Source organism: Microtus oregoni, unplaced genomic scaffold (genome assembly GCF_018167655.1).
Source record: "Microtus oregoni isolate MIOR12 unplaced genomic scaffold, Mior012 000016F_ref0000370, whole genome shotgun sequence".
Taxonomy (NCBI): Eukaryota; Metazoa; Chordata; class Mammalia; order Rodentia; family Cricetidae; genus Microtus; species Microtus oregoni.
This window is the reverse complement of record NW_024543075.1, coordinates 23,474,908-23,501,083: the sequence shown is the minus strand read 5'-3', so window position 1 is coordinate 23,501,083 and position 26,176 is coordinate 23,474,908. Positions and strand designations below refer to the sequence as shown.

The 26,176-nt window shown below is 46.5% G+C and overlaps 1 protein-coding gene across 1 annotated transcript in view; it reads left to right on the top strand.

The window, feature by feature from the left end:
- The first annotated feature begins 10,990 nt into the window (after positions 1–10,990).
- Positions 10,991–26,176, top strand: part of Hs3st2 (heparan sulfate-glucosamine 3-sulfotransferase 2) — a 107,315-nt gene continuing 92,129 nt past the window's right edge. Inside the window, exon 1 of the mRNA XM_041667131.1 lies at positions 10,991–11,988. Within this exon, the coding sequence (XP_041523065.1) occupies positions 11,504–11,988 (485 nt within the window). The 5' untranslated portion in view covers positions 10,991–11,503. The remainder of the gene's footprint in view (positions 11,989–26,176) is intronic.

Here is a 26,176-nt window from a genome sequence, read left to right as displayed (position 1 = left end):
TCATGGCAATACATAGATTAATATAAATGGGTTAATTTAAGATAGTAAGAGTGATCTAGGAATATGATTAAATTATTGGCCAAACAGTGTCGTAGTTAATATAGTTTCTATGTGATTATTCGGGCCATGGATGGCCAGGAAATATAAGAGCAGCCTCTATCTACAAAGATGTCTATCAGACACCCCAATGGAGCACTGAGAAATTGACAGCTCAGGGGAGAGAAGATGCACATTTGTGGTTTGTTAGGTACGTAGGGGGCCTACCAACCCTGGGAACTTATATTGCCACTAAGAAAATGAGCCTAGAAGTCCTTGTTTTTTACTGCTGAGTAGTACTCTAATATGTATATATTCCATACTTTCTTCATCCATTCTTCCATTGAAGGGCATCTAGGTTGTTTCCAGGTTCTGGCTATTACAAACAATACTGCTATGAACATAGTAGAGCATGTACTTTTGTTGTATGATAAGGCCTCTCTTGGGTATATTTCCAAGAGTGGTATTGCTGGGTCCAGGGGTAGGTTGATCCCGAATTTCCTGAGAAACCGCTATACTGCTTTCCAAAGTGGTTGCACAAGTTGGCATTCCCACCAGCAATGGATGAGTGTATCCCTTTCTCCACAACCTCTCCAGCAAAGGCTATCATTTTTGATTTGGTGTTTTTGATTTTAGCCATTCTGACAGGTGTAAGATGGTATCTTAAAGTTGTCTTGATTTGCATTTCCCTGATCACTAAGGAAGTTGAGCATGACCTTAAGTGTCTTTTGGCCATTTGAAGTTCTTCTGTTGAGAATTCTCTGTTCAGCTCAGTGCCCCATTTTATAATTGGGTTGATTAGCCTTTTACAGTCTAGTTTCTTGAGTTCTTTATATATTTTGGAGATCAGACCTTTGTCAGTTGCGGGATTGGTGAAGATCTTTTCCCAGTCAGTGGATTGCCTTTTTATCTTAGTGACAGTGTCCTTTGCTTTACAGAAGCTTCTCAATCTCAGGAGGTCCCATTTATTCAATGAGGCCCTCAATGTCTGTGCTGCTGGGGTTATACGTAGGAAGTGGTCTCCTGTGCCCAAGTGTTGTAGAGTACATCCCACTTTCTCTCCTGGGTCTGAAAAAGCCTGGGATAAAACCGGACTCGCTGAACATAGCGGACAATGAGGACTACTGAGGACTCAAGAACAATGGCAATGGGTTTTTGATCCTACTGCACATACTGGCTTTGTGGGGGCCTAGGCAGTTTGGATGCTCACCTTACTAGACCTTGATGGAGGTGGGTGACCCTTGAACTTCCCACAGGGCAGGGAACCCTGATTGCTCTTTGGGCTGATGAGGGAGGGGGACTTGATTGGGGGAGGGGGAGGGGGATGGGAGGCGGTGGCAGGGAAGAGACAGAAATCTTTAATAAATAAATAAATTTAAAAAATATGCAGATAAAAAGAAACCCCAGGCACTGGAATCAACCAGAAAAAAATAAATAAAAGTTCACTACTTTAAAAAAAAAAAGAAAAGAAAGAAAGAAAGAAAATGAGCCTAGATAGAAAAGAAACAATGTCCAAAACTAATCTCTAGGACACTCCACGTTAGAGGTCATAGAAACAAGAGGAACCACTGACGGAGAGTTGGAGAAAGAAACATGGATGATGTCATAAGCTGTGCATTCCAGGGGTCACAGCTTGGAGAAGAACATGCCAGCTGTGCCTGCTGCTCCCTATATGTAGGATCAAGAAAGGCTAAGGACTGTGGGGAGGGTTGGGGTAGGGTGCTTGTCTAACACGAGCGAGACCCTAGGTTTGATCCCTACCTAACACTGTAGCATTGAAAGAAAAACTCAAACGGATTGGATTTATCATTATGAGACTCTTGGGTGACCTTAAAAAGAGCAGTCTTTTAAGATGGGGGCAGGAGCAGTAAAAGCCAGAGCAGCATAGGCTCGTGGGCCAATGGGAGGAGTCAAGGAGCAGAGATGATTTTTGAGCTGAGCTGTAAATGGAAAAATATCAATGGAGCAGCCCTGGGAGGGAAAGGTGAGCTCAAGACAGGCTAGTTTCTTTTAAAGATGGAATCAAGAGCCCCACACTTGTATGCTGTTGGGAGCAGTCCAGGGCCTTGGTGGGGGGGGGTGAGAATGATGATGCAGAATAAGAATGGAAAGATGGCTGGGGTCACGTCCTTGAGAAGACAGGAATAGATTGGGTGTGCACAAGCAAAAGAATCTTATCTAAAAGCACACAATAAAATCACATTAACAGGACAGAAAATAGCATCCAGGTCCATAGATGCTGGCACCTGGGGAAAGTAGTGGGGAAAGAGGTGAGGGGCAAATTCTCTATGGATTGAGAAGTGGGATCAAGGCCATCAGCTGCAGGACCCAGGAAGGCAGTATCAGGGTGCAGGAAGAGGAAGGCAGTCTTAAGGATGTTCATGGGAGGACTCAAGAGAGAATGGGCTAGAAAGCGTAGCATGATTGTGAGGAAGTGTTGAGGGGCCACTTGAGACCGGAAATGATGAATTTTAAGTGGTACTGGTCAGGACACTTCTGTACTGGCTGAATTCAACTACGTTGGTGAAAGCACTGAGTGGGAGGAGAGATGATCTCAGCCAGGAAATCTAGTACAGAGGAAGAGGGTCAAAGGGCTCCACAAGACAGCCAACAATGTGCTGATCCTGTTGGTTTGCGATTTATCCATTATCCATACTGAGTAAAGAGAGGAGTGGTCATGAGAGGAGTGACTGAGAAATGGACGGTTTGGTACCTTAACACAAGTGAGCCAGGTCCTGTGGCTAATGCAGTTGTCATCTTGACAGCTGGCTCTTTGGGGATGTTATCTGCCTACTTATCCAGGAAGCACTTATGGAATACTTGCCATGAGCTGTGTCTAGAGAGGGCATTTGGTCCCTTCCATGGGGAAATTTAAAGTACTGGGATTGTACAATGGATCCACGGAAGAAGAGATATTGGGTGATTTTCAAAGTTGAACTTGATTTTATTTTGTTATCAGTATAATTTTCAGGTTGGTTGAAAGATGTATATCTCTCTAAAGTGTGTACATTTGTATCAATCAAAATGACTCAGGCCAGAAAGAAAATGTATTGACCCATGCCACTGGCTGCTCTCAGTGTTGTTGGGGCCAGTATTCACTGAAGACTGTCATTAGCCAGACTCTACCCTGAAGGCTTCCCACTGATTGTTTTGTTTAAGCCAGAAGCAAAGCCAGCATTTGAGCATAAACAGTCTGCTCCCAGAGATCACACTCCTAACCTCTTTGCTTTACTGTCTCTTTACAGGACAGCATCAGGCAAAGTTAGATCGAGGGATCTCTAGTTTCTCACCAGGACCAATTCTTCACCCCCAACTTTGTATAATTCTTAATTCTCATGCAGCTGAGGCTTCCTCCACTGACAGCAGATGGAGGCTTAGGCCACCCTCAGATTAGCATTTCTCATGGAACATTTTCTCTCTCTCTGAAAGCCCTGTTACGTAGAGCTGTACTTAATGCTAGGAAAAGGACTCACAATGCTGTGAAGTAAAAGAACGTTTCACAAAACAGTAGAAAATGCTTGACCCCATAAGCAAAGAGACAACTGAATAAACACCGCTGGGAAGGGAACAGACAGAATCCTAACAAAACCAGCAATATGCAAAATAGCAACAAGGTTCTGGCTGTTAGGGTGTTTGTCCTTCCTGATTCTTGGCATTTTCATTTGTGTCTACATCAAGAATGTTATCACCTAATAAAAACTACCAAAGAACACAGGGAGCTAAGGCAGGAGGACCTGTGTTATATTGAGGCAAGCCTGGTCTGTACAGGAAATTCAAGGCCAGTGTGGGTTCCATGTGTGACTTTGTCTCAAAAGAAAAAGATAAGAAAAAAAAGAAAAAGAAAGAAGTTAAAAGGAAGTGTTAAAAGTTCAATACAGAGATTGGATGTGGCGGCATATGCCTTTAATCCCAGCACTCAGGAGGCAGAGGCAGGCGGATCTCTGTGTGTTCGAGGCCAGCCTGGTCTACAGAGTGAGTTCCGAGACAGCCAAAGATACACAGAGAAACCCTGTCTCAAATATTATAAACAACATCAACAACAATACAAACTAACAAATATAGAGAGATCTTCATAGTTCTCCCTGTGCTCCCCTGTATTCACCCCTCTTGCACAACTGAGGGGTGTGTATCTTGTGAACTTGATGGAGCGAGACTGATGCCAACAGTAGTGCCAGTCTCACTGACAAGCGTATGGTTAAGGAAAATGGCCACACCCAGTCTGCTATACCGTAGTACTGAGCAAAGGAATGGACGGGGGCTAGCATCTTCCCTGACATCGCACTGCAGGTACATTTTGAAATGAAATGTTATATCATCCTCGGGAACCTGGACAGCTGTCACATTTAGTGGTTGGCCAAAAGGGGGGAAAAACCATGAAGAAAACAAGAATACCATAACATGAATATGCAGTCCAAGTTCTAATTACCAGAATGAGCTGGAAATAGCTGCATGGTTGCAAGAGAGGGAGATGAGATAAAAGAGGTTAAATAATGCAGGGCCTGAGAGACTGGTGCTGGACTGCTGAGGAAAGATGCTGGAGTGAGCAAGGCTGGGGCTGAACCTCCCGGCTCAGGCTTTTGTTGTATACTCCCCTGGGCTGTGGCATCTGGGAGAACAGAGGAAATCCAACCCCCTGGAGATGGCTTCCTTTCTTTTCAAGTAAGGATTTTAACAATGCATATGGAATTGGTTTATGGAGAGGATTAACTTAGGTAATGCAACCAAACCCTTATTCCTGGTGCAATAAATGGTGTCTGTTATTAGGTCTGTGATTGTTGCCAATAACAAAAGTCACGAAACTGGGGAGTAAAGGAGGGTTTAGACATTAGTTCTTAAAATCCTCTGAGTCCCTGGTCTTTCAGATTTTCCTCCTGCTCACAGGATCTGGGGCACTTTGAGGTTTGGGGTTTATCGAGACAATGGAGCAAGGTTGAGTTTCCCTCACCTTTATTTCCACCTGCTTCTAAAAGTGCAATGTTTATGCCCACTTTTTGGGCTCAGATGTGAACTCCGTGTCTCCCAGAAGGGAACCAACAGACCACGCCACTTCACTGCCCTCTGCCTCCCCAGAATCACTCTCTTTGGGAATATTTTCTTACATTTTACAAAACTCAGCTCCCAGGGGGGAAAAAATTGAAACTTACTCTCAAACAAAACTGAATAATGAGACTTGATTAGGTCCAAAAATGTAAGGGAAAGAGAACTTCCTTGTTTTACAATTTCAAATTCAAGGTCTTCAGCACAGGGCATCAGGGTGGGGGGGAAGGATCTTTACGGCAGTGCTGCCTTATGGCAATGCTGCCATTCATCAGCTCCGAACCGTACTCTTCTGGTCAGTCATTTCTGAGTCTAGGGTCTATCTGAAGTGTTTGTCCTGTGTGAGTTACTCGCCTTTATACTTTTCTGAGCCAAAAATCAGTCTCTGTTGCTCTTATGTCGGTAATCTTTGCTGAATACACAGAGAAACAGAGGAGTTGAAAAAAGTAGCTGGACCTATAATTGTCTCCGATTCATGACAGTTTCAGGTTTTCGGGTCCTTAAAATTAGGCGCCTTCTCACCTCAGTCAGTTTTCATCCAGGTGCCCTTAAATCTTGTCTAATGTGACATTTCCTTGATTAATGATTGATGTGGGAGGGGTCCAACTCACTGGGTGGTGTCATCTTTGAACTGGTGTTCCTTGGGTTGGATAAGAAAGCAGGCTGATAGCTGGCAATGGTGGTGTATGCCTTTAATCCCAACACTCATGAGGCAGAAGCAGGCAGATCTATGTGAGTTCAAGGCAGGCCTGGCCTACAAACTAAGTCAGAGTTGTTACACAGATAAACCCTAACAGAAGAAGAAAGAGAAGAAGGAAGATGAAGAGGAGGAAGAAGAAGAAGAAGGAGAAGAAAGAGGAGGAGGAGGAGGAAGAAGAAAAAGAAGAAGAGGAAGAAGAAGAAGAAAGAAAGAAAGAAAGAAAGAAGAGAAGGAAGGAAGGAAGGAAGAGAAAAAAGGGTGGAGGGAAGGTGGGAGAGAGGGAGAAGGAGGGAGAGCAGGTTGATCAGATCATGGGGAAAAAGCCAGTAAGCAGCATCCTCCATGACCTCTGCTTTAGTTCCTGCCTGCAGGTTCATGCCTTGAGTTTCTGCCTTGGCTTCCCTTGATGATAGACTGCAGTCTGCAAGAAGAAATAGACTCTCTCCTCCCCAGGTTGCTTTTGGCCATGTTGCTTATTGCAGCACCAGAAAGCAAGCTAGGACAGCCCCCTTGGCAGCTCATATGACTACTGGAGTTGAAGCTCTTTTTGTCCAGTGTGTCATAAAGAAAAGAAAGTTCCATAAAAATTCTGTGGTTAATTCTCAGTGGAAAGAGTTGAATTGCTTAGATTCATGGAACTAGAACTATAAGACATTGGGCTTGGCCACACATCTGGTTTTGAACTAGATCCAGCCCACACAAGCTACACAGAAAAAAAAAAAATAACTTTCAAGGTAGTAGAGATGATTAGTTATTTTCTACAGTAGCTGCAAGTTCCTCATTGATAACAATACTCCCAAGTCTGGAACCCAGAGTGGTGGCTCAGAGATGAAGAATATCTGTTGCTCCTGTAAAGGACCCAGATTCAGTTCCTGATGCTCTCATGGTAGCTCACAACTGTCTGTAACTCCAGCCTCAGGGGATCCAACAGTCCTCTTCTGACCTCTGAGGTATCAGGCATACACACAGTGCATATACATATATCCATGAAAGGCAGTCATACACATCAAATAAAATAAATCTAAAAGGTAATTTTAAAAAAATATCCAGATTGAACCAGGTGTAGTCACCCAAGGCTAAGACTATGCTTTGACAGGTAACCTGATGCTGGAAAGCAGGTGTCCTGGTCACAGTTTATGGTTCTGAAGGGACAGCATGATCAAGGCATTTAACTGGGGGATTGGTTAATAGTTTGTTATCATTACTGCAGGGATCTACACAGTGCTAGATGCGTAGTGGAAAGTGACATCCTGATCCACAGGCAGAGAGGGGGACTTGTTCTGGCTTGGGCTTTTGAAACCTCAAAGGCCACCTGAGTGACACACTTCAACAAGGACACACCTCCCAATCTTTCTAATCCCATCCAACACTTCCGTTCCCTGGTGACTAAGCATTCAAATATGTGAGCCTATGGGAGCCATTCTCATTCAAACCACTACAGCATGTGATAGTACTGATCAATCATGTGACCCATAAAAGGGTCCTTAGGGGGAAATGGCATGGATCTCTCATCCTTTTCATTCAGACTGACGATCAGAATATGAACAAGCTGACAGCAGGTGGTTAGGTCATCACGGAATTTGGGATGACTTTACAATGGAGAAAACATGGCAAAGTTTACAGTAGCCTGGGTCCCTACCGTTGAGGAACTTCCATGCCAGCCCTGAATCATCTTCATCTGGATTTGCATGTGGTAGAAAACCAGACACATATACCTTCTCTAAGTGAATGCTATCTGATGAACCACGTGACTCATACTGCTACTGGATACTCCCTAGGGAGAATCTCGGGCGCTGCCACATCCATCCCCTCAGAAATTCTACTACTCTTGGTCTTTACTCTGGTTAAGGTTTGAAGGAGAAAACTCACCTGTTTCTAATGTATCTGAACTTAAAAAAATTAAAGTAATTTAAAAATGGAAGCAAGTACAAAATGACAAAGTCTAGCTGTGTCCAGGGCTCGTTTTCCTAAGGAAACACTGCATCCAACCCTGCGATTTTAACAATGGAGTGCCGAAATAGCAGGCTGGTGATGTGAAGAACTCAGGAAAGCTCGCACTAGAACCCCTTTCCGCATATCTGTTTTGACATTTTTATTAACAATTTGAGTGGGGAATTAATTAAATTGTAATCAGATGTGGAGGTGACATAGTGCCAAGAGACGGGCTCCTGCTTTGGAAAGGGAAGTCACGTGACTACAGAGTTAAAACCGTAGCGCTGTGAGGCTTCTGCGCTTGCTCATAGCGGCCCCATTTTGCAGATTAAAGAAGCTGTGGCTTAGAGAGGGCAAAACACCCACCCAGCATACACAGAGAATCAAAACTAAAGCCAAGAGCTGGAAATGCAGCTTGGCGGTAGTGTGTTCCTCGCTGTACAAAGACTTGGAATCAATCTCTAAAATCCTCAAAAAATAAAGTGTGAATTTAATCTTCCATTTTTTTCAAGAATATGAAAGCTAAGTCATGACCTGAGATTCAAGCAGACATTTGAAAAAAAAAATGACTGTAGCCATGAACTGATGAGATGAGATGAAATTTAATCAGGTCAAATGTGTAAGGACCTTCAAGTTAGGTCTTTTTTTCTCCCCTTTAAGTCCACTGTGCAAGTACAGTAGGGGGTAGCTATGTCTTAATCATCAGCACTTGGAGATGTTACGTGGTGGCAAGCTGGAGATGTTAGCAGTGTGATGTAGCCACAAGAAAAAGGTGGGGAGGGGGGTCTTAGGTCTAGAAATAGAATTGTCGGAGATCCTGTTGAACTTTTCATTCTATGTCTAGAATTCTCATCCAGTCCTGGGTAGCAGATTTTAATAGCAATCTAGACAAAATCGTTCATATCCACGAGAGTAGCCTGGGACGGAATTATGTGACTACTCCTCACAGGAAGTTCGGAAGCTTCAGAGCTCTGTAATTAAAACCTTGAATCTTGGAGCCAGACTGTCTGGCTTTAATCCTAGCTCCGCCAATTACTGAATATGTGTTTATTTAACCTCTTTCCACTCTCTGTAAATTAGGACTTACAATAATGCCTATAATAATACCTATCTCCAAAGATAAATGAGGTAAAGCCTTTAAGTAGTTTGTTCATTATGGCACTTGATACATGCTAGCAATTGCCAGAATTAAGACTCTAAAGTGCAGAGTACACTTGGAGAAATAGGCGATGGTCTGTGCAGCCTCCGCCAGAGAAGCCTCCGTTCGCGGTAGGCAGTGATTACTGCAGAGATTGATAACTGGTCAAAGCGTTGAGAATAAGTGGCCACTGAGTGTTCGGTCCTGAAAAGGACATCTCTATCACGTGCTCCCAAGGCTTCGAGAACATTGCGGAAGAGGGGGATGAAAGGGGGTTAGAGCTGGAAGATGGGGAGGAGACCTATGAAATGGTGCTTTCTGAAAATGTCAACACCCTTGAACCCCTGAACTCACAGTATCATTGGTCACCTGCACAAAATCCACACAAGATCAAGCCAGTCAATGTCCCAGGAGAGAGGGAGAAGGAACTCCTGAGGCCCCACTCCTGGCTGAGCAGCTATTGGCAGTTGATGGCCCTTGGGGAAGCCTTTTTCTTCAGAGGTGTGGCTCCAGGTAAGCTGCCCATGCTCCAGTGAATGGCCCTACACCCAAGTGTGGATGGGAATGTCTAATTGAACTCAGGTCATTTTTGTTTGGTTTGGTTGTTTGAGACAGTGTTTCCTTGTAGCTTTGGAGCCTGTCCTGGAACTCACTCTGTAGACCAGGCTGGCCTCGAACTCACAGAGATCACCTGCCTCTGCCTCCTGAGTGCTGGGATTAAAGGCATGTGCTACCACAGCCTGGCATCAGATTATCCTTAGAAGAAGATGAAAAAGAAGAAATGAAAGTGGGAGGGGAATATGTTAGTTAGTGCCTACAGTAGAGAGTCTGGTCTAAGTTTTCTAGGGATAGGCGTGGTTTGAGGATAAAATCTATTTCCTAGTTTGAGCAAGAATACACAGACCAGCCGGGCGGTGGTGGCTCACGCCTTTAATCCCAGCACTCAGGAGATACAGGCAGGCAGATCTCTGCGAGTTTGAGGCCAGCCTGGTCTACAAGAGCTAGCTCCAGGACAGGCACTAAAGCAACACAGTGATATCCTGTCTCGGGGAAAAAAAATACACAGACCTTGCCCTGAAGTAAGTAATCAGTAGCCTGACATAAGCTGAGGGTGGTGGAGGGGCCATTCAGCCATCTTGTGAGAGTCTACACTTTGGGAACATTGGTATCGCGATTAGGGGGCAGCATTCCCACCTGGGATGCAGGGTTCTAACCAGGTACTAGTGTGACCTCTCAAGACAGTACCGGGGTTTCTCGTGCAAGTATTTTCTGGGGTTAGCCACTGGGAACTGTTCACTGTGAAGAAACCAGCTACACGCCGGCCCTTATAGAGCATCTGGTACCCTGGACAGCTCCCCAGGGAGCAGTCCACCGCTAGGGGGCGGCAGCCAAGAGATGAATAAGTCTGCAGCTCTGGGGCTCCTTTTCCTTACAGGCTGGGGCGAGGGGGCGGGGAGAGGGGGCAGCGGGGAATGGAGCGGGATGAGGTGGTGTGCGAGTCAGGTGGAGGTTTTTGCTCTATGGGTGCGAGACAGAGCAAGACGCCTGGGTGTGAGTCAGCGCGCGGGTGCTAGGGGGCTTGGGAACTAGTCACGGAATCTCACTCATGCTCTGTCCCTCCACCCATCCGTTTTACAGTGTGTGCCCGGGTCCCAGGCGTGTATGCATACTGCGTGAAGTCAAATTCCAGGCTGTGTGTATTGGTCCAGGGAGATGACTGGGGATGGGGTGTGTCCTTAGGCTAGTGTTAGGGGTATTCTTCACCACCCTCTGTGGGGTGTTGGGGTGTGTCCGGATTAGGGTGAGCTTGCTCCTCCTGTGCTTGCATCGTGCACGTGTGGGTGAGTGTAGTGGAACCGAGTATCAGGGTTGGGTGTTTGCATCAGCACCCAAGTCTATGTCTTGGGTGGGTGTTGGTGTAATCTCTACTCAGGTGTCAAGAGGCCAGAGTGGTGGGGGTGTCCAGACTCCCACAGGAGTACACAGTGTACCTGGTCACCCTCCCCTCACCGCTCCAAGCTGGTCAAGACTCTTTAGGGAGCAGTCCGCATGGGGAGGGCCAGGGGCAATGTTGTACCTGAGCGGAATAAGAGAGTGGGGGTGCAAGGGGCGGGCCAGGTCCCCGGGCGCGGCGCGGGCTCGGGGGACCCGCGCGGCTGACGTCAGGCGACTCCTTAAATAGAGCCGGCAGCGCGCTCCACTCGGCATTTCCCGAGGAGCCTGATCGCGGCCGGCGCCAGCGCCACCGTCCGGTCCGCGCATCCTCCCGCCGGCACAGCAGCGCGGCCACCGAGCGTCCCCTGAAAGGCGCTCCGAGCATCCGGAATGGGGCTTCGGGCGCTGGGCGCGCTCCGAACCCGACCCGCGTGAGAGCTGTAGAGTGCCGGGAGCCGCCCCGCTACCCGGAGCCCCCATCGCCTAGCACCGGGAGATGCTGGCAATGCAGCCACCCGGTCCCCGAGGAGTCACTGTTCCCGGGACCCCCGGGCACGGTGCTCGCCCAGGTCAGCAACCCTCGGAGGAAACGGCGTCCACTATGCCTGACCCGCACGGCGGGGACAGCGCCACACGAGCCCTCTAGGCGACCGCAGGGCCACACAGCAGCTCCGCCGCAGGTGCCACCTCAGAAACCATGACCCCCGGCGCGGGCCCATGGAGCTATGGCCTATAGGGTCCTGGGCCGCGCGGGGCCACCTCAGCCGCGGAGAGCGCGCAGGCTGCTCTTCGCCTTCACGTTGTCCTTGTCCTGCACTTACCTGTGTTACAGCTTCCTGTGCTGCTGCGACGGTCTGGGCCAGAGCCGCCTGCTTGGCGCGCCACGCTGCCTCCGTAGCCCCAGCGCAAGCGGCCAGAAACTTCTGGCGAAGTCCCGCCCGTGTGATCCCCCGGGGCCGACGCCCAGTGAGCCCAGCGCTCCCAGCGCGCCGGCTGCCGCTGCTCCAGCACCGCGTCTCTCCGGGTCCAACCACTCCAGCTCCCCGAAGGTGGGCACCAAACGGCTGCCCCAAGCCCTCATTGTGGGCGTCAAGAAAGGGGGAACCCGGGCGGTGCTGGAGTTTATCCGTGTGCACCCGGACGTGAGGGCCTTGGGCACCGAGCCCCACTTCTTCGACAGGAACTACGGCAGAGGGCTGGACTGGTACAGGTAAGGGGGCCACCACAGCTCCACTCTACTAGGTCCGCTCCATCCTTGGAGCCACCCCTTGCCTTCTTAAGCTGGCAAGGGGATGTGGGTGATTACTGTGGGAGGACCCACCCCAAACTTCCTGGAGACTAGTTCTACACGAGGTTCTTTGAAGTGCAAATGGCAGTGCAGCCCTTCCTGTCCCTGGGGTCCCTGTAAGAAAGGGGGCGTTTCCAGTCAAATAGAAGTGCTGGCTGGAAGGTTGGTTTCCCTGTCCAGGTTTTAGGGTGGATGGGGCTGCTTGCTCAAGGCAGAGGGTTGTCTGACCACAGCCCTACTCTAACCCTAAGCGGTTCTTCCCTGATCTGTGGCACCTGACGCTGTGAAAAGGAAGCCAGGACAAAGGCGATCTGGGGTGGTTCCTGCCTGGATAGAGTCCCATACTTCCGACAAAATGACAGTGTGCCCGGAGTTCTTGCCGTGAGAAAGGGGACAAGGTCTGCCCCTTTGAGAATGCCAGTCTCAGTTGCAAAGATTTGCTACCCTTCTGGGGCTCACTCCTTTAGTCTCTCTAGTTCTGGGTTGGTGAGCTTGGAAGAAAGGAAGGAACCTTGTATTTTCGTCGTGGCTCTGACAAGGAGATTGAGCAAGTTCCTCAAACTCTGGCGGCCTCTCTTTCCCCATGCATCATCAGGGCCAGGGAAATAGTTCTTGCCCTGTTTGCCTGCCAAGACTTTTTCAAAGTGTTTGAAAGATGTAAAAATGACAGCGTTGGGGTGGGGGGAGTGCTTTTAAAATAGCAACCAACAGGAGGGATTTGGAAGACAGGTAGTCACTTAAAAGGAAGGCTAGATGGAATGAGTCCTAGGAATAATCAGACATGCCTAGAATGTCCACTCTTCCCTTGGACTTCTGCTGGCTACAGTTCGCCCCAGTGGGTGGTGTCTGAATGAGGCTTCACTGAGGTGGCGGCCTTCACTCTCCAGTCCTTTAGTGTTCATTGGCCTTCCACACCCTGTGTGGTGAGGAAATGCAGGATAGGTCCACAGAGGGGCTGAGTCAGAGCGCCTTTGGGGCTGGAGGATGATGTATGGACTTCTGATGTCATGGAATTTACCTGAAGACATTCTAGACAGTTCTGCATAGTAATGGAATTGTGGAGTCACTATGGTGGCTGACAGTTGCTGAGGCTGTTTTTTTTTTTTTTATTTTCACATAAAGGAAACCCTTTAGTCACTAGACTCACGAGCATACTGGACAAAGGATGGTTTCATTAGAAAGATGACCTTAATGATGTCGTAACAAAGAGTTCTGGATTTCCAAAGAAGGTGGACCCATGGGAATGGCTTGTCACCCTTTTCAGCTAGCCCTGGTCAGCAGCAGCTATGATTGTTAGGAGCAAGGGATGGGACACATGCTGTCCCCAAGAGGCAGACACACTGTCTGTAGTAGAGCCAATCAAGGGACTCTTGGCACACAGTCAGGTGTGGCTTCATGCCAATGCTGATGGTCCACCATGTTTTCTGAACTGTGACCCATGAGTGTTTCATCTAGTTATGTGCAAACACTGTCTGAACCAGACCCCAGGGGATAGACTGCAGAAGCGTTGAACACTAGTGCCCTGCTTGAGGTCAGCCACACTCACTGCATGCCAGGGTTTCCTAGACGGGAAATATGAAGATTGTTATGAAATCTTTTTCCACTGTGAAGTGCTTTTTAAGTGCAAAATAGCAAAATTCTGAACATCTAGCTTTTAGGTAATGTGTCTCCCATAAACACCTCTATGTTGAGGCCAGGTTTCCTTCTCTGATCCTCCCTCCTCCACCAAACTGCCATACCTCAGGCTTCCTTTCTGGAGCCTGTGTCATTCAGGGATGGCTGCTTTTATTTTTAACCTTGGCATGTGTGATTCTAAGCCAGCTTAGCTGTGAACCTTGGAGATGGGAGCCATGCCTTTTTTTTTTTTCTCCCTAGCACATTCGGATTCTGCTAAAATTCTCAGCTGAATCTTGGTAGGTTTTATTTAACATGAAGCACACTGACAGCTCCACTTCTCTCTCTCTCTCTCCCCTCCCCCACTCTTCTTTCCTTCTTGATATTTCTCTAAAGGAAGGGTTAGCCTGGATGTCTGGTCATAACTATGATACCCATCAGTTTCGCAGGAAGACTGGGAAGTTCCAGCACTCAGGAAAGGGCTGTGTGTTTTCTGATTTTTTTTTCTGAAGGGGGGATGCAACCCCACCCCAGGTCAAGGATTTCATTTAGGTATTGCTGTTTCCACAAAATGTAATATACTCCCCTACTTGGGCACTGTTTCTCTCTGTTTTACCATCACTTCAGTAACATGCAGTAATTGAAGAAACTACGGGGATTCCTGGGATTCCTTACAATATCTGCTCAAGGGGCCTTTTACCCACTGCTGTGGCCTGGGTTTCCTGGGGTGGAGCTGCATGCTTGCAGTGGAGTCTATGACACCCGTCCCATTTTGAAGCCCTGGAGCACCACTTCTTAGGCCAGAAGGTCTAAATGCTGATAGACAATGGGAAAATAAGAATCACTACCATCAAGCCACAGGTGAGACTTCCCCACGAAGGCAGAGTTGATATAGCCAGAGAGATACCATCAGCAAAAGGAGCAAGTCTATAGAACTCTCACCTTTTTTATTGCTGGGTCCTAATCCCTCCTTGGGAACCTCTGAGCCAGGCCACTTTTAGAGAGCCTGCCCTCTTGCAGGGGAATTCCTCTAAGACCCTTCTGTGATCTAGTCTCTGGCTCTGACTTCACCTGTGTGTCTGTTCTGAGTTCCCCTCTTCAAATTTCCTCCCAGGTGCAGTATATGAATCTGGAAGGGTGCAGGGTGGAAGCCACTAGCTGCTCAGAAGAAAAGGAAAAGCTGAAATAGGTGGATGACAGTCCCAGAGCAGAATCCATTGTGTCAAAGGCCAGAGATGACCTTGTTAGATGCTATGCAATTTGGAAAAGGGTGATCACCCCGAGTCTCAGCTGCCTTCTTGTGGAATGGAGCCATTATAATTATCCCAGGTTTTAAGGATGAACCTTAAAACATTGCATATGAAAGTCCCATGGGAGAATCTTTGGTATAAAAGAGAGGCAAGCCAATGGTGTTACTACTGTTGCCACAATTACTGCTGTTTTGCTACCAATATTCCTGTTATTGCCATTAGCGCGCTCTTGCTAACACAACTGTTAGTGCTGAACCTGCTGCCACCACCAAATGGGGCTGAAGAATGCACTGCTAAAGAAATAGTTTCAGACTTCCTTTTTTCCATGTGTGTGTGGTGTGAGTGTGTACCCAAAAGCACACACGTGAGTGTATGTGTGGAAACTAGAAGTTTTTGAAACAGTGTCTCTCACTGAACCTGGAGCTCACTGATTCTGATTCCACTAGGGAGGATGACCAGTGATTTCCAGGGAAATGCCTCCTCAACAGAGAGATTGATTATAGGCACTTGCTACTGGGTTTTTGGTTTTATGTGAGTTCTGGGAACCTGAACCAAGGACCTTCCTGCTTATGTGCACTGCAAATACTTTATCAACTGAGCCACTCCCTCGGACCACCTTTTTCTCTCTTTCTTTTTTCCGTCTACCCTTTCCCCAATCTTTTCCTTGATTCTTTCTTTCCCCTCTCTCCCCTCCATCTCTTTCCTAACCTTGCACTGATAAAATTTCACCTCATATTTCTGCATATCTATTTACCCACCTTTAAAAATGAGAATGATGTCTGACCTAGTCTTTTACGTCATATAAAAAGCATATATGATACCTTATATGAAAACATTCAACAACCTAAGATTTCACATAAGATACTTTTGTTTTACCAAAGTTTGCCTCTGATAAAACCTATTTGGTATAATCATCATTTATGAAGAAATATAAGTGGTATTGTGTCCAGAAGTCTTTAGGGTTCAAGAGGAAGGTGAGTTTGGTTTCAGGTGTCTTGATTGTGCTAGCCCTATGTGTTGGCAGGGTGTGCATGTGGAGAAGAAGGGAGTCTTTTCTAAATGCATTAAAATGCCACCAGGAACATTTTAATACATGATAACTGACTCTATGCCAGTGTCCAAACATTGATAGATGAACTTGCTATAAAAGGTAGACCCCATCTCATATCTCTGCTTGCTTTCTTGCTCAGCATTGGTGTCTTCTTGGGACTGTATAAGACAAGCAGACACAGGATTTGCCGCAGGGGCGATGGTCTAAGTAAGACAGAGAATGAAAAGCACAGAATGAAGCCTACCACATCACCAAGCTCATCCAAATCTGTGACTCATATGTAACAGCAAAGCCAAACTCGGGCTCAGCAAGCCTTAGGAGGAAGCCCACAGGCAGGAGACAGGGCCCTTCTGCATGAAGAAGAGAACACAGAAGGCTTTGAAATCTTAGAACAAACTGATCAACACGTGAAACAGACTTCTTCTCACTGTGTGTTCAGGTGATCTGTGACCTCCCTCCCCACACATATGTGGTCTTCTGTACAAGCGTCTTTCTTTATGAGGAGTCTTCCTACCTGGGTCCAGGGGAGTGTGACACGTTCTGATTAAACGAAACTTTTGCGTGTGGCAGTCCCCCATCTGTGAGCCTTGCAGCACACTGGAGTTATGCTAGTTAGTCCAGTGTGTGTACAGTTCTCCGACACTGAGGGTTATCCCAAATGCAGAGTTATCGTTGCTCCAGGAGGAAAGAGGAGGGGAGAGTTAGTCTTACTTTTCTCTGGAGCTTCAAGGAACTACATGAGCTGGGAACGGAGAATGGGGTGTCCCCAAAGCCTTTGCTTGAGCTTGTGAAATGAAGAAGACCCTGATGGGCCCTGAGATTTTCACCGAATACACATTGTTAAAACAGAGAAAAGTATCGCTTAATCGAGAAAGTAAGCGTAGCTGTTTTGTTTGTTTTAATTTTTCTGAGATTAGAATGTCTCGCAATGAATGGCGGATGTTCCAGCTTCCACAAAATACTCTGCTTCCACCTTGCTTGCAGAACTGCTCCTCACCAGTCTTCTGCCTTGAAAGTGTGGCTTCCCCAGTCACCCCGAACTCCATCCGTCTTCCAAAGGACTGCTGACTACACGGAGAATCCCCGACATGGTATCTCAATAGCCAGCAGCAGGGGTCTCTGTTGGGAGTTGTAGCCATTTGAAATTCCAACTGTTACCCATGCCATCTTCCTGACAGCACCTATTTTACAACTAGGGAAGGTGTGGGGCAGATGCCCACCAGAGATGTGCCGCTGTCATGTTCTCCATGGGCAGCTGTAAAGAGACACTTCCTTACGTAGACCAGGAGGCACGTCGCAAGAGCCCCTATACATTCTGGTGCACAGTCAATGTCAACACGCGCTGTTTCCTGAGTGTTTCTTAAATGTTCTCCGCATCCAGTGTGCAGCAGTGTTGAATAGCGTTCTTTTCTTGGTTAGCCCTCCATGAATCATTTCTGAATGATTGAGTGACAGGGTGGGTGTGGAGGGGCGGAAGCACACAGCTCCCTATTGATCCGGATCTGCTGGAGGACTTGGAGTGGAAGCCAACTCTCCGTGAGATGGCTCACAGCCAGTGGGCAGGAAAGAGGGAGGTGGATAAGCAAATACTCGGCTGTGAGTCAGGCCAGAGGGGTCTAAAAGGTCATGCAGCCAAGCTAAGTCTGTGGCACCCACCATTTCCCCCAGAGCTGACTCTGAGGTGGGTTAATCCATTTATTTGTCAAACGCCCACCATTGGCCAGGCTCGGTGCCAGGCTGCTGTGGGCTGGCTCTGCTGCCACTCTCTTCTCCTAATGGGCTGCACTGATGGGCTGAAGTGCTTTGTAGTCCACGAGCAGCTTGACAAGGTGGGTAAAAGCCACCAGTGAGAGGAAATAACGTAGCATTTCAGAGGTAATTGCTGCCTGTCAGGCTACACAGCTGGGCTGTTGGTCCAATGCTTCACTCCCCAGGGCTTTCTCTGTGGGAAAATGGGACTGGGTGAGGCACTGAAGGCTCCGCTTGAGAACCCTCTCCCAGGAGACGTAGCCAGATGTGCTGGCCTGGTCATGGGGTCTTCGGCATCATGTAGGGTTCCTAGGTACCCATTAGCGGTTGCGTCTTCCTAAACTTCCAGCCAGAGGAGCTAGCAATAGTTCTTTCTCGGTGCCTACATCACCCATTTTGGCTCTAGCTGGAGGCTAGAGGGACTTCCCACCACTATCTTCCTATCCATGGCAGAGTTCCCATTCCGGGGGCGCGAATCCAGCATTTTCTAGAGTTCAGTCATTAGAGTTCACCACCTCTTTTATCATTTTCTTAACATTTGTGTTTCAGTGATCTCATTTAAACTTAGCTGAGGCTGAGTAGAATGTGGCAGAGGGAGGCTTGGCTGGTGAGGGGTGGGTTACAGGCTCTATCTGGTAAGCTATTGCTTATAGGAGTGAGTAAAGATAGCAAAAATGCATTCCACATCCCCCCCAAAAGAAGAATTTTGAATGCTCCGCTATAAAGAACTGATAAATGAGGAGATATGCAGGTTTAACCTGACATCCACGTGACACAATGTATATGTGTGTTGAAATTTCAGGTGGTAATTATTCCCTTACATTAGGCTCCCGTTATTATAACAGAATACCAGAGATGGGCAACTTTAAGAAGGAAAGTGGCTCATAGTTTTAGAGGCTCCAGCTCACCGTCGATTGCTCCATTCTTAGGATGTGTGCAAAGACAGTCTACAATGCTGAGTGGGTGGAAGAAGCCCGAATCTCATGGTCGGGAGCACAGGAGAAAGAGACAAATGGTTTAGATTCCTATTATTCTCTCCAAGGACACATGCCAGGGACCGAACACCTTCCACAACACCCAACTTCTTTTTAAAACAGTTATCTTTCAGTTTTTGAGATCATACTACAATTACATCATTTCCCCCTTCTCTGTTCTCCATCCAAACACTCTCATTTACACCCCTTGCTCTCTTTTGAATTCACAGCCCTCTTTTCATTATTTGTTGCTGCATACATATATGTACATACACATATATTCCTAAATACATAAATAGGAACGACTCATTCTGTATAATGCCAGCTGTACATATGTTTTCATGACTCATCATTTGGTATTGGATAACCAATTAGTGTGTTCTTCCCTTGGGAAGACTATTTCTCCTGCTTTCAGAATTCTTTAGTTGCCTGTAGTTCTTTGTGTAGGGTTGAGGCTTGCTGGGCTTTACCCCATCCGTGTTAGCAAGTCTATTATTGTCCTTGTTCATGTCATGTTTAGGCAGCAATGTTGGTGAGATTTCATGCATGTAGCTTCCTGATGTCACTAGGAGACACACTCTCACAGTAAACTCCATGTTCTTGAAATCTTTCTGCCCGCCCCCTCTTCTGCAATGTTTCCTGATCCTTAGGTGAAAGAGCATTTTGTAGATGTGTCCATTGTGACTGGGATCCATAACTGCATTTCGATGGTTGAGGTTTCTGTAAGGATCTCTGGAGGGTTGTTGCAAAGAGAGATTTTCTTGATGAGAAATAAAAACTGCATTTCTCTGTGGTGTAAGGATCACTCTTTATAATGTGGTTAGGGACTGTGCTGTGGGAGTTGTAGATTCTTTTCTGAGACCCAGGACTTCAGTAGCCCTGGGTAGTTGGCTAGGTTTCCAGTAGCAGGCATGACCTCCCTCTTGTTGAGTGGGTCTTAAGTCTAACAAGAGGGCTGTTGGCTACCATCAAGGTATGAGATCCATACTACATCCTTGGTTTGCTGGCTTTTGATGAGGTAGGTTTTCATTGCCATCATGGCTTGGGAGGATGGTTGGTTGCTTCTCTTCTTTGGAACCTTGCCTTCTGGTACCATGAAATCCAGTCCTCAGTAGGAGGGTTTCAGGTCAGTTCCAGCTCAGAGGTCTCTCAGCCCTGCCTGTAGGGCCCCTTCTCTTAAAGGTTCTACTACTCCCAGAAGCACCAAGTCTTTAACATATAGCCCTGAAGCAACATTTTCTAGATCAAAGTTTTGCCGCCATCTATATACTATATGCATATATGCATATATTTTATGCATCATCTAAAAAAATAAACTTAATTTTGAAAATTATATAATATCACATGTTAAGGAGTTTATGGAGGGAGTTAGTGGAGAGAGTAAGGAATGGATATAATCTTATTTATTGTATACATAAATAAATTCTCTAGAGTAAAAGAAAATTATAATCTTTCATAAAGAATGAGGCTTCATCATTTCTTTTAGTTCCTATTTTGGAATGAATAGCATACTTCAATGCATGTGTGTAATGCAGCTCAGAGTGACAGAGGGAAGTCCTAAATGCTTCATCTTTTAGGCACAACGTTCCTCTTTTGAGAAGAAATGTCAAGCGGCCATTTTGTGCATCCCTCTGATGACGCCATCTGTTTGCAAACCTAACACAGTTTATGCAAATGAATTTCAAATAAATATATTTACAAAGCAAACTTGTTTAAATAAACCACCCTAATGGAAAGCCAGCATCACTTTCTGAAGGTGATCTCAAAGCAGACAGCTTGGGGTGGGGGGGAAGCAGTGTTATTGAGAGCACGCTGGAGTGCTCCAAGCCTACAGAATTCTCTGTCTTTAGTGGGAATATCAGAAGACAATAATAGGTTAAGGAAATATTGGTACCAAACTGAGAAATTCCTCCTTGATGTGAGCACTAGAAATGGAGCCACGGTTGAAATGATGGCAGATTTCCTTTCTACGGTGCAGTGGTGTTTTGCAGGTTCTTTGAGTCACACAGGACATGACCAACATCATGAGCAACATGCCTGGAGTATGTAGAAAACCTAACTGAATGAATGCATCGGTGGCTCTGGGCTTTTTAGGTTCCCATGATGTGTTAATGACAGAAAGGAAAAAAACAAAATAAAAACTCAGATCAAACGCAAGCATTAAGAGAAGTGTTCCAACGTGCAGTGCTCACAAGCACATTGAGGCTTTGGAAGAGCCAAGTTACCCTCAAGAAAATGTATGGTGGGCATTTAAAGGGACACATATATCAAGCCACCAGGCTTCCTTGCTATTCCCACTATTAGGGGGAAACCAACCAACCAACCAACCAACCAACCAAACAAACAAACAATAAAAACAGGTAGGGGGATACTTTTACAATCCCAGTACTGGGGAGGCAGAGGCAGGAGGACTACTGGGGCTCACTGACCAGGTAGCTTAGCTTACCCTGTGAGCCCCAGGTCCCAGTGAGAGACCCTAACTCAGAAAATACACACTACCTGGTAGACAGCTCCTGAAGAATGGCAGCAGGAGGTGATCTCTGATCTCCACACAGACATGCGCATTTATGTCTGTGCACCTCGCAAAAGCCCGCGCAGGCTTCTGTCTCTTCCACTCTGTTGCGAATGACACGAGGCGTTAGAGCTTGAGTTTGAAATGGTCCCCAGAATTGTGCTTTGAACACCCAGTCCTAGCTGCTGCTGCTCTTTGGGGCACCATGGAATCTTCAGGAAGTGAGCTTGCCTAGTGGAAGTGGGTGATGGGTAGTTGGTGGTGGTTACCTAGTTCTAGTTTGGGTCCATACCTGTTTCCAGGTCCACTGCGATATGACTAGCTGCTGATCCAGGTCTCTCGCTACTGTGCACCCCATCATGACACCCCTGCCACGACATACACTGAATCCTCCGGAACTATGAGCCACAATGAAGCCCTTCCTCCCCACGTTGTGATGAGATCATTTTAGTCACAGCAAAGAGAGAGCAACTAAGGCATGAAGCTTGTATTCAGGAGAGCAGGGAGTCAGTTCTGTTTCCCCTGTCTGTTTACTGTCCCTGGGCCAAGAGCGGAAGAAGGTGTGTGAGAAAACACTCCCTGGAGAAAACAGTCCCTGGGACTTCGCCCATATTGTTAGCAGAGACATTTGCGGGGTGTCAATGGCAAGGTTCCCTCATCCTGCCTTTAATGGGGCAACAGTCGTCAGTATTGCTGGGAAGATGGCTTGCTGCTAAGTGTTTCCTTGCCCTTAGTGCCTACTGCCGGGCAAAGAGCCCCAAATCTACTGTGAAGCTGGAGTCAAATAAATCAACATGGAAGCTATGGCCCCTGGTTGACCTAGGAGCCTCGAAAAAAGAATGAGAAGCTAGATCACTGTGGAGTGTGGGGACCCAGATTCAGAGAGAGCATGGGATAAACTAAAAATGAGAAGGACACAGAAACTACTGTGGGTCACCTTATTGGAAGGCTTTTCCAACACACCAAGGAGAAGCCTAAAACTATGGGTAGTGTAAATATAGATGCTATATACACTGTGATTTTTCCCCCACGTGTATAATAAAATGTGATCCATAAATTAGGTAAGGTGAGAAATGAGTAGCAATAAGTATGAAAACAGAACATTTGTAGCAATGCACTATTGTAAGTTAGGTTCTCTGTGTCTCTCTCAGCATCTTATTGTACCCTTGGTTTTTCTCTTAAGGAGGCATGTCACAGCTGTTCCTTGGCATCTCCAAATCTCCAGCACTGCTACCCATGAAACCTGGGGCTATGATTAAGTAAATAGGGGTTATTTAGCACAGGTACCAAGACAAAACACTGAGAAACAAGCTCAAGGGAGGAGGGATGTATTTTGGCTCAAAGATTTAGCGGTCATTTGTCCCATGTGCTTGGGAAGAACATCATAGTGATGAGAGCATGGGTCAGACAAAGGGACTTCTTACCTCATAGCAAAAGGAAGGAGATGGGGGGGGGGAGAGAGAGAGAGAGAGAGAGAGAGAGAGAGAGAGAGAGAGAGAGGAACAACAGGAGGAGGAAAAGAAGGAGGGGAAGAGAAGGAGGAGGTGGAGGAGGAAGAGAAGAAGAAGAAGAAGAAGAAGAAGAAGAAGAAGAAGAAGAAGAAGAAGAAGAAGAAGAAGAAGAAGAAGAAAGTGTTCAGGCCAACATTTTCCCTAAGGAACTGTCCCCAATGATCCACTTCTGGCAGCTAAATTTTACTTCCTACAGCTTCCGGACCCTTTCAAATTAGTGCCATCATCTGAAAAGCAAGCATTCAACATCTGGACCTGTGGGAGGCATGCAATACTGAAATAACAACTTTATGATAGCCAGTCCGATAACTAAGGCAGTTACTGAGTCACGGGTGGGTAGCATATACAGTGTGGATACAATGCATATAAGGATGGTTCATTTCCCATTTAGAAGATACAAGGGTAGAAATGTCGTTGTGTAGTCGGGCTTTTCTTTGGGTCACCAGCTCACAATTAAAGATAAGGAGACTTATTATTAATTATGAAAGCTTGACCTTAGCCTAGGCTTTTTCCAAGCTAGCTCTTATAACTTAAATTTACCTGTTTTTACTAATCTGCATTCTGCCACGTGACTTGGTTACCTCTCCTCTGTACTATGTCTAACTTCTTCAGTGTCTGAAGGATCTCTGTTATGCCTAGATGTATTCCTAGTTCTTTTCTCTGCCTGGAAGCCCTGTCTATTTATTCCCTCTTACCTAGCTACTGGCCATCCAGCTTTTTATTAAACCAATCACAGGGACATATCTTCTCCCAGTGTAAACAAATATCCTGCAACACCATCACGCTATTCATTGGAAAGAACAATTAACAGAAATTCTCTTATTCTGGGGGTTTCTTATTTGATAAGTTTAAATCATACTGCATGAGAAACTGACAAAAGCCAAAGCAGAGACATGGAGCATGGGTAAAAGCCAATCAAAAGCTCAGACACTGAAGTCGGGAGGACTGTGTTGGTATCTCTGCTCCACCACTTGCTGGCTGTGTGTCCACCAACCCATTGTTTCTTTTTGGCACAGTGTTCTGTGTTTTGGCAAAGTGCACACTGGGGCTCAGTCATACTGAGTGTCTGATTGGGAAGCAGTGGGGATTCAATGGGCAATAAAAGAGCTCCAAGCATTTCTTTTCTTTTTTTTTTAAGATTTATTTATTTATTTATTTATTATGTATACAGTATTCTCAGTATTCTGTCTGCATGAGTGCCTGCAGGCCTGAAGAGAGCACCAGATCTCATTACAGATGGTTTGAGCCACCACATGGTTGCTGGGAATTGAACTCAGGACCTTTGGAAGAACAGGCTCTTAACCACTGCTCCAAGCATTTCTTGTACAAAAAAAGTCCAACAAATATTAACTGTGATTATTGACCATTGATACCATCATTTAGGCTTTATCTACTTCAGTATTAATAACACAAGGATGAACAGAACTCAGGTCCTGCCTCTGGGCTTCTCACATGTTGGCGGGGTTTTGAGATGCCCATGACGGTTTCATACACAAGTCGGAGAGCAATTGCAACAGAGGTGCCAGGAGACCAAGAGTAGAACGGAAAGAAGATGGGATAGTCAGAGGAAGGCTTTCTGGAAGAGATGGTGTATGATCTGAACCCCCAAGGAGCAGACAGACAGAAGAGATGTCCTGCCAGCGGATGGAGAGGGGTCCTTGTGGGCATGTTGTGTATAAACATACCCACCCCACAATTTCACTTCTAGTGAAATCACAACATCAGTGCCATCCACCTGGTGATGGCTTGCTATGTGCCAAACACATACCGTGCCTCAGAAAGCGGGGTCTTATTGTCAGGAGCTGAATGGGAAATACAAGTCAGGAAGACCTAAGCAGCAGAAACTCCCAGCACTTGTGCGGTCACAGGGTAGAGGCCCCCATGCTGGGCAGGCCAGTGAGAAGCTTTCCAATTGAGGCCAAAGCTTGAGTGAGTTTGCAGTAGTTTTTGCCTTTACTGGGATGCTTCCTTTCCCAGTCATCTCTCAATTCGGTTCTTTCTGTAACACAGGTCTCAGATGATATGTATGTCACATCCTCAAAACCGAAGGAAACAAAGCAAAGGCCTCCTTAGCCACCCGCTAGAGGCCAGCTCCCCTTCCTCACCTTTCTGTAACTTTCTTCTCTGCTTTCTTTTGTTCGCTGCGTGCTTCTTGCTCCAAGTCAAGTGTATCTTGATCACTCTCTCTCGACTTTGAAAGCTCATTAGGTGCAGAAACCTTGCCTGTTTCATTTATGCTGACATCCCAGAGCTCAGAGTAGAGCCCGACACACAGTAGGCCCTCAAGAAATATTAGATATGAGGCCTGGCTGAGACCATGAGTCTGTTCTGAGGCCACCAGTAACTTACATCCCTTTATTTGTATTACTTTATGGTCTCTGACAGAGTGAGAAAATACAGAATCTGTATGTTTGGGGCTTGGTCATCAGGTCATCAGGTGTCCATTGAGCCCCTACTATGTAATGGCTCTATAGAAGTCACTGGAGAGAGAGTAGTGAAACATCAAGACAAGAGCCCACGTCCTCTGCAGTCAACAGTTAAGATATGTCTGTGCCAGATGATGCTGAGAGAGAGGGGGGGGGGAGATGGAGATGGAGAGGGAGAGGGAGAGGGAGAGGGAGAGGGAGAGGGAGAGAGAGAGGTGAGAAGGGCAAGAAAGTTTTGCTGGGGGCAAAAGATTGCAGTTGCCAATGGTTAATGAGTAGAACAGGTCTCTCTGAGATGGTGATATTTGAACTATGACCCAAAGGTGGTACAGGGGCAAAGAATGCTATAATCTATGGAAAGAACTGTCTAGCCAAGAAAAAGGCAAATGTAAAGATTCTGATGGCATCTTCGACAGTGGAGTAATGGTGATAATCCGCAGAACCTCAGGACGGGGTGGTCAGAGTGCGTCCAGCAAGGGGGAGAAACATAACAAATGCAGGAAGCAGCAGGGGACAGATTAAGCAGGGCCTTACATGATGGGGGAGAGTCTTCTATTTTGTGTTAATTTCATTGGTTAAATAAAAAGACTGCCTTTGCCCTTTAATAGGACATAAAATTAGGTAGGCGGAGTAAACAGAACAGAATGCTGGGAGAAAGAAGCTGAGTCAAGGAGTCGCCATGATTCTCCTACCGGACACAGACGCAGGTTAAGATCTTCCCTGGTAAGACACCTCGTGGTGTTACAGGGATATTAGAAATGGGTTAGATCGATATGTAAGAGCTAGCCAATAAGAGGCTGGAACTAATGGGCCAGGCAGTGTTTAAAAGAATACAGTTTCCATGTAATTATTTCGGGTATAAAGCTAGCCATGCAGGCGGCTGGGTGGCGGGGCACAGCCCCGCTGCTCCTATTTCAACACTTAGAGACTCCTGCAAGAGCCTTGGCTTCTGCTCTGAGTCGACGAGAGGGAGCTGAGTGGTTGGAGTTCTGGGATCCTGTGATCTGATTTTTGTTTGTTTGT